Source organism: Taeniopygia guttata, chromosome 1A (assembly GCF_048771995.1).
Source record: "Taeniopygia guttata chromosome 1A, bTaeGut7.mat, whole genome shotgun sequence".
Lineage (NCBI taxonomy): Eukaryota > Metazoa > Chordata > Aves > Passeriformes > Estrildidae > Taeniopygia > Taeniopygia guttata.
This window is the reverse complement of record NC_133025.1, coordinates 26242488-26255489: the sequence shown is the minus strand read 5'-3', so window position 1 is coordinate 26255489 and position 13002 is coordinate 26242488. Positions and strand designations below refer to the sequence as shown.

General features: G+C 37.1%; 1 protein-coding gene across 5 annotated transcripts in view; it reads right to left on the bottom strand.

Moving 5' to 3' along the window:
• DOCK4 (dedicator of cytokinesis 4) overlaps positions 1-13002 on the bottom strand; it is a 221673-nt gene that overhangs the window by 100213 nt on the left and 108458 nt on the right. For all 5 annotated transcript variants that reach the window (XM_041713768.2, XM_041713769.2, XM_041713766.2 and 2 more), the window contains 4 exons: positions 11473-11554; positions 10833-10893; positions 8819-8951; positions 7230-7318 (listed from right to left, as the gene is read on the bottom strand). In XM_041713768.2, coding sequence (XP_041569702.2) covers positions 7230-7318; positions 8819-8951; positions 10833-10893; positions 11473-11554 — 365 coding nt within the window. The remainder of the gene's footprint in view (positions 1-7229; positions 7319-8818; positions 8952-10832; positions 10894-11472; positions 11555-13002) is intronic.

Here is a 13002-nt window from a genome sequence, read left to right as displayed (position 1 = left end):
TTGAAGAAGTTAAAATCATGTGTATGTGTTCTGTAATTAATTATTTGAAACGGTGTTAAGACTTTTTATTCGTTTAATAGATAAAATGAAGGCAGTCAACACTATCCAACCAGTAGAACAAATTTTTGGAAAAGGCTTAAATTTGGAAAAGGCTTAAATTTGGAAAAGGCTTGGGTTTAAATTGAGTGTCACTTGAATCACATCCAGCAATAATGTATCCAGCAGGACCAGGGCAGTAATTGTTCTCCTGTCCTTGGCATTGTTGAGGTCACACCTCAAATCCTGTGTTCAGTTTTGGGCTCTTCACAACGGGAAGAAAAGCGAGGCGCTGGAGCATGTCCAGAGAAGGGCAGCAGAGTCAGTGAAGGGTCTTGGAGCACAGTTTTTATGAGAAACAGCTGGGGGAGCTGGGGTTGTTTAATCCGAAAGAAAGGAAGCTGAGGGGAGACGTTATTGCTATCTACAACTACCAGAAAGGAGGTGACACTGAGGTGGGTGTCCACCTCTACTCTCAGGTTACAAGTAATAAGAGGAAACTGCATTGGAAGAGGCTGCCCAGAGAAGTGCTTGGCTCACTATCTCTGAGATATTTAAAAGACCCACTTGGCAGTGCTGGGTTAATGGCTGGACTCCATGATCTTAAAGGCCTTTCTCAGCCTAAATGATTCTATGACTCTATCATTGCAGCACTGACTTGAACAACAAATCATAGTTTCTACTGAATAGAAGATCTCCCTGGCAGTATCACAATGGCACATTTTTCATCCTTCTCTGAAAACAAATCTTTTAGCAACACTGAAGACAACAACATGAATGTAACTCTATTACACCCTTATCTCTTCAGGGCCAAATGATCTTGGAACAACACTTTCTTTGCAAAATTATTTAGAAGGGTAATCTTTTGGCTTTAGCATTTTTTGAGAACAAAAAAGAATGCCTTAATTCACTGTATACTTAGTGAAGCACATAAGAGCAATATTCTTATTTTAAATGTGTTTCAAACAGCAGCCTTCAGTGACAACTAATTCTTAAACATATCAAACTGGAATACACATAATCTCCTTGTCACAAAACAAAGATTAAAAATGACAGATTTATAAATTGTCCTGGAACATAGCAAATGCACTTGCTCTTTAAACGTTAGTGATGTGAAGATAAAAAACCACATTTCATAGCAATGCTGACACCTGAGAACCTTGTGGATAAAATACAAACATCAGAAATATTTTCTGTGATTAATTATATGCCCAGAAGTTAGCTTAAAGTGATGTATTTTTACCTTCTCAGTGAAATTCATGTTAACGGCTCCTGCTATCATTTCCCCTCATTGTTCCCCCATCATTACTCCAGTCAATTCTCCACTGTAAGCCCATGCTTTCTTTTTGGCTAAAAGTCATAACTATTTCTAGCAGGGAATGCACATTTAGTTTCCCATCTGAGATTTCTTGTGCTGGTTCACAAGAAAAAGCTCTCCTTCACCAACTCTGAGTGTGGTAACACTGTGAGCTGCTGGGGTAGAGTCATGTAAACACAGTCACATTACTTCTGGTATCTAAAAAATACTTCAAGCTACCACAGCTCTATTCCTATAAATTTTGTAGACTTACACTGAGCTAGCAATTCCCACATTTGATCTCTTGTAGCTCTTCATTTCACAACTGTGAAAAAATTATGCTCCCTGATTAAGGGGCCTCTGCAGTTTCTCCCCTGCAAGGTAAATAATAACCCTAACAGGCTTTCTGCTCCAAACCAAGGAATTTGTAAGCCAAAGCTTACTTTTTGTGAAATACAAAATGAAACAAAGTATTTGTTCCTTTAAATTTCTCAGTGTTTGACAGTAACCATGGAGAATGGTATCATCAGAGTGCCAAGGGGCTGCTGAATTTAGGTAAACAGGCATGAGAAAGCCCCAAAGCACATATCACTTTTTCTAACCAACTGTCTCTGTTGTCATACTTGTCCCAGAACTTACATCTTGTCAGATGAGTTCATGCAGTGGGCTGGTCTACCTCATGTCTTTTCTGACCAAGCCTTATATGACCACTGAGCCAGACTGAGACTTAGCGGCAACTGAGAGCTAAACTGGAGAGAAAAAAGGTCTCACATATGAGGTAAAATAGTTCCCTAAACCGAAGAATGGTCTATGAAACTTACTTTAGGTTGGTTGAATTAAAGTTAAAATTATTTGCCTTTGAATGAGCCACCTCAATGAACTTCAAAAGAGTTCTATCTCACTTTGAGGCGAGCTCCTCTTTCTGCTGGTGTTGGACCATATAACCTCCTGAGGACCCTTCCAGCCTAACTTACTGTATGATCTGATGAATAACTTTCCTCCTTAAGATTGTCCTTCCTTATGATGGTATTATTAGCAAACATCTGTCAACACATGGGCTTCAAACCCTCCATGCTTCAAACAAGGAATTCTAGTTTCAAGTACTCACATCAATTAAAGTTAATGTATAATAACAGTGTTCCCAGTGGAGTTGCAAAGTAAGTTTGGCATTGGTATCACAGAATAAACCACACTGCACTCAGTAAAAATGCAATTATATTACATCACCCTTGTCAGACCATTCACCAGACCATTCCAAGGTAATGGCAGAGAGAAAGACTTTCCCACTACATTAGTTATTTTCACGGACTCCACATGATTTCAAAACTACAGAGCAGCTAGATGTGTTTATAATTTCTTACATCAGTAATTTAATCTCTAAAGGACACAAAAGGATTTTTGCCCCCTTTGCTATCACAATGAAAAGCACATGTATCCCCTTCTCAACTTCCAAGAATTATGGCATCAGGCACATGCAACTTTTCAAGACTTGTTAAAAGGAAATCCTAATTGGCATTTACAGAAAAGCTTACAATTGAGACTATTAAGGAGCCTAAATGGAAAAGAAGAGTAAAACAGAATGTCTTGCATCCCCTTAAAAGTAAGTCATTCAGTCTTTCTTTTCATAGGAATGTGAAGAAAATTTGTAGTGCATTTCATCGACATTTAAATATGATACTTATCAGGTAACTCACCGGGGAGAACATTCATATATATCATGAGATCCAAGCTTAAATCTCTTTTGAGAGATTGGTAAGAGGACATGAATATAGATCGCACTTAAGAAAATTATGCACTACTCAGAAGGCTTTAGAGCCACTTCCCCTTTCCCCATGGTATCATGAATATTTTCAGATCATATACAAAGTTGAATAGTTGCTGCAGGGAAGTTGGAGAAGCCAAGCAATTAGCATGCTCATCTGGGACATGCAAGACTGCTGAAAATCCTTTTCAGATCAGATCTTTAATTCTACAGTTACAAAAATAGAAATGCATTATTTTCCTCGTAAAATTGATGCAATTAAGTGTGATGTCTATGCAGGACTATTAGGTTTTCCACTGCTTTTTGCATTTTAAAACAAAGTAACCAGCTTCTAATTCTAAGAAAAAATATTATACAAAAAATAGATTTTACAGCCAGCTCTGCTCCAGGTATTACTGAAACCTGGTTAGTGTAATAATGACATTCCACAAATACCAAAAACTCAATGTAAGAAATAACAAAGCTACTAAATGCAGTGAAGGTTGTTCAATTTGGCCTTTGCAATACTGATTTGATTTCTGACACCAAGCAACCAGGTGTTTTCCAGTAACGTGATACCTTACACATCTGGTCTTTGCAGATGTGAATGGGAATTGCATCCACTACCTGGTACTCCACTCTGTTAGATTGGAAATTCATACAGAAAACACATTCCAGTTCCCACTTTAGTAAAGGATACTAAATTATCCATGAGAGTACATCTTTCCTTCCATTCCTGTGCCACTAAGAAGAGGAAAGGGGATGAACATCTGTCCTCCTTTTTGGCCTTTATAAACAAATGACAGTCATTTGCCTTTAATTCATCCTTTTTAGACACAAGCTGAGAATAAGATGCAAGAGGATTCTGCACTTAAGAACTGTCATTAATTGAAGCAGAAAAGGTAAGTTTTTGATAGTGAAGGATTGAGCAAATACAAATGCTATAGTATGTCACTATGCATTTTACATGCAAGACACTTGCAGTACATTTTGAATTCCTTTTTAGATTGCCACAAAAAGTGGAAGACTTTTTTTCCTGAAGAATATTATGAACTACCCGATAAATTATTTTAGCAGGGAAGCACAACAATTTGTGGGAACTGTTATGTGTAGTAGATATAATTTGCGCCATTTCTAATATGATACATGTGATATTGAATATTTGTTAGAGTATACATGTTTGTATTAGGATTCCCCCCCCTCACAGGCGCAGGTGAGACTGGGTGTAGATTGGAAACTGATTTACAAGTAAGAAGGTACTCGCCAGGAGATGGGCCATGTCTGGGGAGATACAGAAACCCCAGGTGCTGATCGTTCGCGTGAAGACCCCGAGATGGATATCATGGAAATCCTGAGGCAGATACATGTGAATAGGGCGTTCCCGTAAATTTCATCAAAGGATTCAACAAACTCCAGACAGTGATTTGTTCTCCCTCATCACCAAAAAAGAAAATCTTATTAACATATGGACTCTGAATAGAAGAAAAGACTGATTGCTGAAATCTTGGCCTCAGGCGGAATTTTCCCTATAAAACCGCTTGTGCCAGGATGGAGGTGTGTGGGCATAGAGGAAAACCTCTGCTGAGGCTGACCTCTTTGTTGCACACCCAGGGCCGACCCCGGGCTCGGCTCTGTTCTTTCCTTGTGGCTGGCTAGATAAAATTTGATTGTAAAATAAATATTTTATTTTTCATATTAATTTGGCTGGACAAATTTTCATTTATAACAGGAACTAAAGCATGTAAAATCTCCTGACTTGAAAGAAACTGTAAGAGGGAACAATCTTAGAAAACAGACAATAGTCTGAAGCACCTTTGCTGTTGTTTTTACCATGCTTCCTTTCCAAGTATTCAAGGTGATTTGAAAAGGGCAAGTGTGATATAAGCCAAAAAATCAAGTTTTCCTACATCTGGCTCATACCTACAACAGTTCCTAAGGGAGAGAAAAGATTTCTCTCTCCTGTAATGCAAGGTGTTATCCTTTTCTGACAACAACAAGGTGGCAGCCAAAGCTAATGAGGTTTCAGAACCAACCACAGAACACTATCACAGAAAAAGACAGCAAAAGAAAAATAAAAAGTAGTGTAACAACAATATTTTCCATGAGGTGTCAGCAGAAGTATCTGAACATATTGCTAAAATCTTGCAAGTGCTTTTTCAGGCTGCTAAGGAGTCACAGGAGAATGAATCTCATGTGTGTGCTATAAATAACCTTCCATAGTTTATCTTTCACTTGCTCGGTACTCAAAGTGGCATCACTGCTCACTTCCTCTTTCTCTCTCCAACCTTCACATCCACTGCTGGAATTCTGTGCTGCTCTTCCCTCTCTGCCTTCCTTACCCTGACAATCCTTTTCAAAGTGCAACTAATCTTCCATTTGCTACCTTTAGTTTCCAGCCTTCTGCAACATGTAAAAACATTCATGTGCCACGTCTTTCATGTAGAATATTCACATAATTAAAGTATTCAAATTTATCCAATGTCTCCTAAGAACTGCATATTTAACTGTGCAATTTTTTTTCATGAGAGAAGAATAGGATTAGCAAGTATCACAAAGTAAGCACATATTATATGGACAGTCAGAACGACCACGAATAAGTTTTTCTTGATGAATATGATTAACATATTTAAGAAGCCAAACATTAAACTTACTCAGTAATGTATCCTTCTATTTTCAGTACATGATTTTTATACATATTGTCCAATAAGATCCATGATACTCTAAACCTTAAACATATGTATATATGTGGCTAGATTCTATATGAGAAAATAATTAAATTAGAAATGGTTAAATATATAACTTCAGTCTTGATAAGTAAGCTTTTATGTGCTTCTTAGTTGTCCACTAAAGATGGTAAAACATACATTTTTAAGATAAACATGCTTGAAATCAAGTTAAAGAAGCCTGCAATGTACAATACAGTTAGTTAAAGAAGTACGAAATCTACTACATGAATATACTGGAACCTCAAAATTGAGATTTTTCTATGGTTATATTTCAACTAATTGATATTTCACAGGGAAAACCAACATTTGAATACAGGGACAACAGACTCATAAGCCTCCATTTCAGGTTTCATTTCAAGTTTGACCCTCCGCCTTTGAATGACAGAATTCAGAAAAACTTAGCAAGTTGATATCAAAAAAAGAAAACAAAAAATGCAAATTCAACATCTCCTGTGAGTCAAACCACCATCTCATAATAACAAAGGTCAGTTGTGTCCCATTCCTTTAGTCTCACATGCAAATTTATTTCCGACAGTTCCAGTAATGTACAGCTGACTGTGAGGATTATTGGTAAACTCTGAAATTACAACTCCACATCTTGCTCAGCTGAAATGCAAAGCTGACAGTTGGAATGCAGATAGTGCATTCCTTTTTTTCTGAAGTGTAATATATAATTGTTCTGGTTTCGGCCGTGAGGTGTGAGGTCTGGAGCTGTGTGGGCTTGTCTAAGTTGCTATTCTATAGCAGCTACATCATGGATGGTGGGAAAGACAGGAACTCTGGCTTCTAGGAACGAGAGGTGTGACTTCAGGTCAAGAGAGAGCCTGGAGGGAGGGGAAACTCATCCACCATTGTTGATTGTTGCCCAGGCCCTAGGTGAGCATTTGGATGTGAATCACCCTCTTTTGCACACTTTTGTTAGTAGTATTGCTGCTGTTTCTGTTTCTTATCTCATTGCTCTTTCCAGCAAAATGTTTTCGTGTCACCTCAGGATCTCTGCCTTTTGCATGTCCCACCAAAGGGGGCAGGAGAGTGGCTCATGGTTTTCTTTTTAGTTCTGAGTACTAAACTGGGGAATACCATTCCTAAAACACGACAGTAATGTCTATGGTAAATTTTATATTCCTGGTGAAAATGTGAAGCAGAAATGTCAAGCAATATGGATCAATAATTTGATCAGCTCCAGAACTGAACAGAACTCCAGAAAACTTTAGCTCCTCAGCACAGAATAAACGTTTATATTATATAGTTCCTTGAGGAAAATTCAGTGATTTATTTTAAAATGTGTACATGAACAGCAGTATTGTACATTTTCATCTATTTTTCTCTATGTGCAAAGATGTTTCTTTCATAGATGTTACTCTTTTTACAGTAGAGCTACTTCATTTGCAAACTAAGAATACAAACAGAAAGGCAGCAAATTACTCACCCGCATTGGAGCCTGTCAAGTTGTAACGTGCATTCAGCTTTTTAATGATATTTTCATGGATCTGATACCAGTCACTCTCTGTGTTGCACCTGGAAAAATTATAACTTTCTTAATTCTGAAATGGGAACACAAGTTCATCAGACCAACTTCACAACATATCCCTAAATAAATCCTCTTTAACTCATGAAACAAATAGGAGCTGACAAAGCCCCATGAAACTACCTGTCTCAATGGAAACAGTGCCTTTACCATTTGAGAAAGGCACCAAGAAATACCTGCTTCATGTGGCAAAGGATAGGAGAAAGATCAGAATAACTGTGCTGAGGAACTCAGCCATGACCAAGCCATTTCTGTATAGACTATCTTTCAGGGCTAACCCACGCAGAAATTTATCTTGTGACACTCCAAAGAAGACACAGAACTTAGAGCAGATCTTAGTAACAGAAAAACCAGTGCTATACACCTCAAAGACACTTAAAAAGGTTGTTATCTTAGGAGGTAGTCAATGAAAGAGCAAATTACATTTCAGTATACATTTAGAAAATAGCTGGTTTTCCATAAGGAAAACCTGACTGTGTTCTAATGATCAAAGTCTAGACATGAGTTAGCCTGAGCATTAAATCTGATTTCTAATGATAATTCTTCTTCCATTTTTTTTCTGTTATCTTAAAACAAACAGGCAATTTTTTTTAAAAAACCCAAAATATATTAGATAGACAAAACTAACAATATGTTTACCAAGAGTGAACATTTATCTGACTTTGATGTTCTAGGAGTCTAAATAAGAGCCAGCCCACCTGCCCACTGTTACACTAAGCTGCTTTTCTGCAGCACTGATTCCAGCAGCTCTAATTGACCACAGACGGAGACAGAGGAAGGACACCCATGTCTTCAAGATTTGAGTGCTACCCCTGGGAAGGGCAGAACTTTCTCATACACATGACAATATGTGTCTCAGGTATATGTAGTTAGACTAGACTACTCCACAATACAATTCTTACTATAATGTCCAAGATCAGCAGGACATTGCATGCATTGAGTTGCTACTGGAAAATTGACCTTTTTTCCAATTGCTATCAGCCAAAATCCACTATCTAATCAAGCATTCATTTTTAAACCTACTTTTGATTTTTCATTCTCCAGCACTAACTGCCTTCTGTATTTTTGTTATTCCCATTATATAGTTGCTTTATTTCACAAAAAGATACTCTGCCTGCTTTTTTTTCTGTAGCTACAAAGTACTTCCACTAGATGCCTTGGCAGCACAAGGCACTTAAGTAAGTCCAAAAAGCACTTTATGTTGCCATTATAAGAGAGCTCCAGAATAATGGGAAAAATGCTGATAACTACACAAATACCTAAAAGGATGCAGCCTTTACCTTTAGTATTATCTCACTTTATAAACACACCTGTAGAGCTAGCCAAAATTTCCACACTGTGATAAAAAAAAGCCAAAAAACGCAGCTACTGTGTGTTTTTGGAAAAGAAAGGAGCTAGAGCTATTTAGTCACACTGCATTTAATACCACTGATTCTGATGCAAATGACTCTAAGGTGCTTTCAAAAAATTAAGAAAAAAACATTTCTTACATGTAGACTTTTAAGACAAGGTCATCCTTTGAATCTCCTGCCAGCAAATCTGCAATACTGAGGACCGCACAGCCAAAGGGCCGTCTATATTGTACATTGCAGGCATTTTTCTTTTCTCCAGCTCCCATTCGTCCTGCGAAACAAAAATCATATTTGAGTCATAATCCATGGAACTGTGTATCTCCAAACCACAGAAGAGAGGCAGCAAGCAATCCAACTCAATGCCAAGTGTACTCCCATTGGGAACCTACCTGGTCCATCTTAGCAAATGGTACAGCAAGTCCACTAAGTATGTGGTGATCTCGAAAGGTCTCCAAGCAGACCAGAGGTTCTACTCATCCTCTCACGACCCTCACTCAATGAACACCAATTTGTAATACCCAGTCATAGAATCCTCATGACACTATCAAATTAGAGTTCAGACATGACAGAGTGTTCAACATTCGCTGTCTGATATGAATAATTTTACTGTGGCTGTTGCTACCCGTCATTTATGTGAGAGGTGTGATTGAACCATTACAATTTGATAAACAAATGTGGTTTCCTCATAGGCAACTGGACAGCAACAGGGATAATTGACCAGTTGCAGGAAAATAAAGAAGAGATGAAACACAGGGAGAAAAGGCAGAAGAACAAGTTTTGGTAAGGAAAGAAAGAAGGCAGTCAAGGAAAAGAGATTTGAAACAAAATATTTTTTCTAGTCTTTTCCATTTGATTTAAATAAAATTTCTCATTCTTCCTGCTGTGTTCCTGGCATTTGAAACTGCCCTCTTCTATCAATTTTATTCAATTGTGCACTAGTAGTTATGTATCTTTCCCACCAAGTCATAATTTCTGTCAAAAAAAAACTATAGCTGCAGTTGCTGCAGGGCAATGTCACCTCCAAATATCCCTATGCATCACAGCAGCTTGAAGAGTAACTGTTCATTTTTACACCACAAAGCAGATAAATGTTGTTTTAACTTTTAAATATTTCAGTGGTTCATGTATAAACTTGGCTGTGAATATATTTGAAAATTATACAACTAGAGAAATCCTACTCTTTAATATTTTTAAAACATTTATTCTTCTAACTGCACTTATATCAGAATTTACCATATCTTTTCTAAAATCTTGCCCAAAAACCAAAACACTGTATTTGATGAAATATCAAATCAATATAAAAATGCACAGAAAATTATTTCTCACAGCTGTAAAATGAAGTTTACTTTGTAACTTTTGTAAATTACTTTGTAAATTGTTTGTTTACTGTATATTTACTTTGTAAATTGTTTCTGAACTCAGCATAAGTCACAGCAACTATACTTAAAACCAAAATGTCTTTCAAAAATAGGAAGAAAAGTTATATTTTGTACTGTACCAATGCAACTAGAGGCAGATTACAAAGAAAACAATATATCTAAGAGGTCAAAAGCAGACCCAAAGATTATTGTTTCACATCAGTACAACCCAGAGGACTTAAAATAATTACACAAACATATACTTTTCTTCTCGTCCACTTTTTTTCTAGAGGACATCTCTCTAAACTATCAGAGATAAATTTTTTTATGAAATATTGTCCATTTTTATCACCTCTCCCCCTTTTTAAAGGAGTCAGGGAGAAGACAAAATTAATCTGAACAATATCAGATATACATCAGATACTGTATACAAATGAGGTAAGTTAAGTGTCCAGACAAGCTTTTCTATGTTCAAAGGATGTTTGAAATTACACTTCAGAACAAGGATGGACTCCCCATGACAACTCCATCATTTCAACACAGTTCATCTTTGACATTTTCATTTTGTTTTGGGATAGTAACAAAGTATACTGCATCAAAACTCAGCAGTATACTTGATAAATAACATAATACAATGCTGAGAAATCCAAGTGATTTTTCAAACAAAAACCAGGCATTTTCTTTCCCAAAAGTTTGTTCAAAAGTATAGTTATTATAACAAACCCAAAAGCTATCCCCAAGCAGTTTTCTTTTATTTACTGCTGTATGTCTAACAAATAAAACATTATACCTACCTATTCGGATAATGTGCACAGTGATATAGATGTCCTTCCTGAGTTCACTGCTACCCAAATCCTGCACAAGATCAGAACCTCATTATTTATGACTCCTGATTAAAACGCGACATATAAAGAGACCTCCACACACAGCTCACTGCCAGTGAGTTCATTTATACAGCATTAAGAAATCCCTTCAACACTTGAAATTGATGGTCATGCATTCACAATGAGCATCCTAAAATATCCTGGTTAGAATTTGCTGTAATGTAGCAAAAGCAGTGGGAAGGTACAAGAGACTTGCTATGTGCCTTGAATATAGTGATGCATTTGTGCAATTCCAAATATTCTGGACGTACAGGAAGTGCTGCACAAAGAATTGCTGGAGTGTAAAAAGTAAAAGGAGGAAACAACCGGTCTTTGTTGCATAGACAATGACTGGTACGTATGACTGAATGGAAGTTCAATGAGTGTCCACATACTGCCATAAAACATTCAAACTGGGGGTTCAGACCCTCAAACCAGCCTTTTCAGTTGATGTTCATAGCAATGTACAAGCTTAGGAAGCAGCTCTGAGTCAACCACACAATAACAATTTAATCCAACTTCTATTCTCAACATCCAGGGCAAAAAAGGATTGAGATTAGGAAGAACTCACCACAAAGAGAGAACAGTGTCTTTCAGGCTTTTCTGGACATTTTGGCAAACCATTTCTATTCAGTCTTAAAAAAAATCTTTCACTGCAAGAAAACAAATATGACAGATATGTTGAACAACACTACAGCAAAAGTAGATCTTATTTTGATCTTATTTCCAGATTTCTCAGGATAAAAATGAATGAAATAATTTTTTTCTGGAAGTCTCAGATGTATGAATGAAAAAAAAAAAAGGAGACGCTAGTGAAGGGTGGTGACTAACTTAATCACCTAAGAAAATTAGTAAAAACTCAATACAAAATAGAAGACTGATTGCCATTTGGAAGAATGATATTGCACATCCTAGTACACAGAGAAACACAAGCGATGGAATCCATTTATCCTAGAACTAAAATTAGATATGTAGTAAGTTGATATTGATTCTTGCTAAACAAATCTCAACATCTCCATGTTTGTACTCAACCAATATTCTTTTTCATATGTAGGATGATGATCGTAAGAGACATTTTTCTTACACAACTCCATTAAAACCTCTTACTACAGTACACTGATTTTAGCAGTTTTGTAAGCGTCTTAAAAGTTCCAGCAGGGCAAATTTCATTTTTGAAATCCTGTTTTGAAATCTATTGTGGGGTCTTAAATGCTGCAGCTGATACAAGTATTAATACTGCTAGTAGGGAGATGCAGAGAATTCTTATTTCCAAATAGAAGAGGGCACAAGACCACACTAGAAGAGAAATTATTCTTTTAAATATTTCCATTAGATAGTAGGATTTATGGATAAACTCTATGCAAACCTGGCAACTCTTCCATGGCAATATTATAAAAAAGACAACCTTCCACGCTTCGGATAATCTTCTCTAAGACACAGCCTCATAAGAAATGTAATCATCATATTTCTGTAGTGAGAGATGTGGAAGATGGGAAAGGCCAGTAAGTGTTACAGACATTTCCCTTCACTCTCTCACCCCCAGCCCCAGCTGGCCAGATACATGAGACTGGATGTTCTGTTACACTCCAATCAGAAATAAAATTTCATAAGTACACCTATTTTTTATTCTCAGCTGTATCCACATCTTCTGTTTATTCCAGAAGCTAAGCATGGTTTACCACTGCTCTATATCAAGCATAGCTCTTCAAAATGCAGCTGGAAAATCACTAGGAATATGTTGGATAAGATCCATCTCAACAGAGACTAATTAAATCTTTATTGCACCAGCATTTGCCTTGTAGAAAATCTGCATTGATCACTCACAGAGTCAGTCATTCACAATAAAAGGGACCTCAAAGGGCCTCTAGGTCTGAACTCCTGCTCAACATGGGGTCAGCTATCAGGTCAGATTAGCTTGCTCAGAGCTTTAACCCAAATCTTCAGCTATGGAAACCACAAAGGCTCCCTCAAAACCCATTCCAGGTTCTGACTGTCCTCAACTTTTTCTTTACATCCAGATGCACACCTTGTTTCAGTCTGTATCCCTTGTTTCTCACTGTCCCACCATTGATGTTATTGATCTTCTTGTAGGTAAATGGGG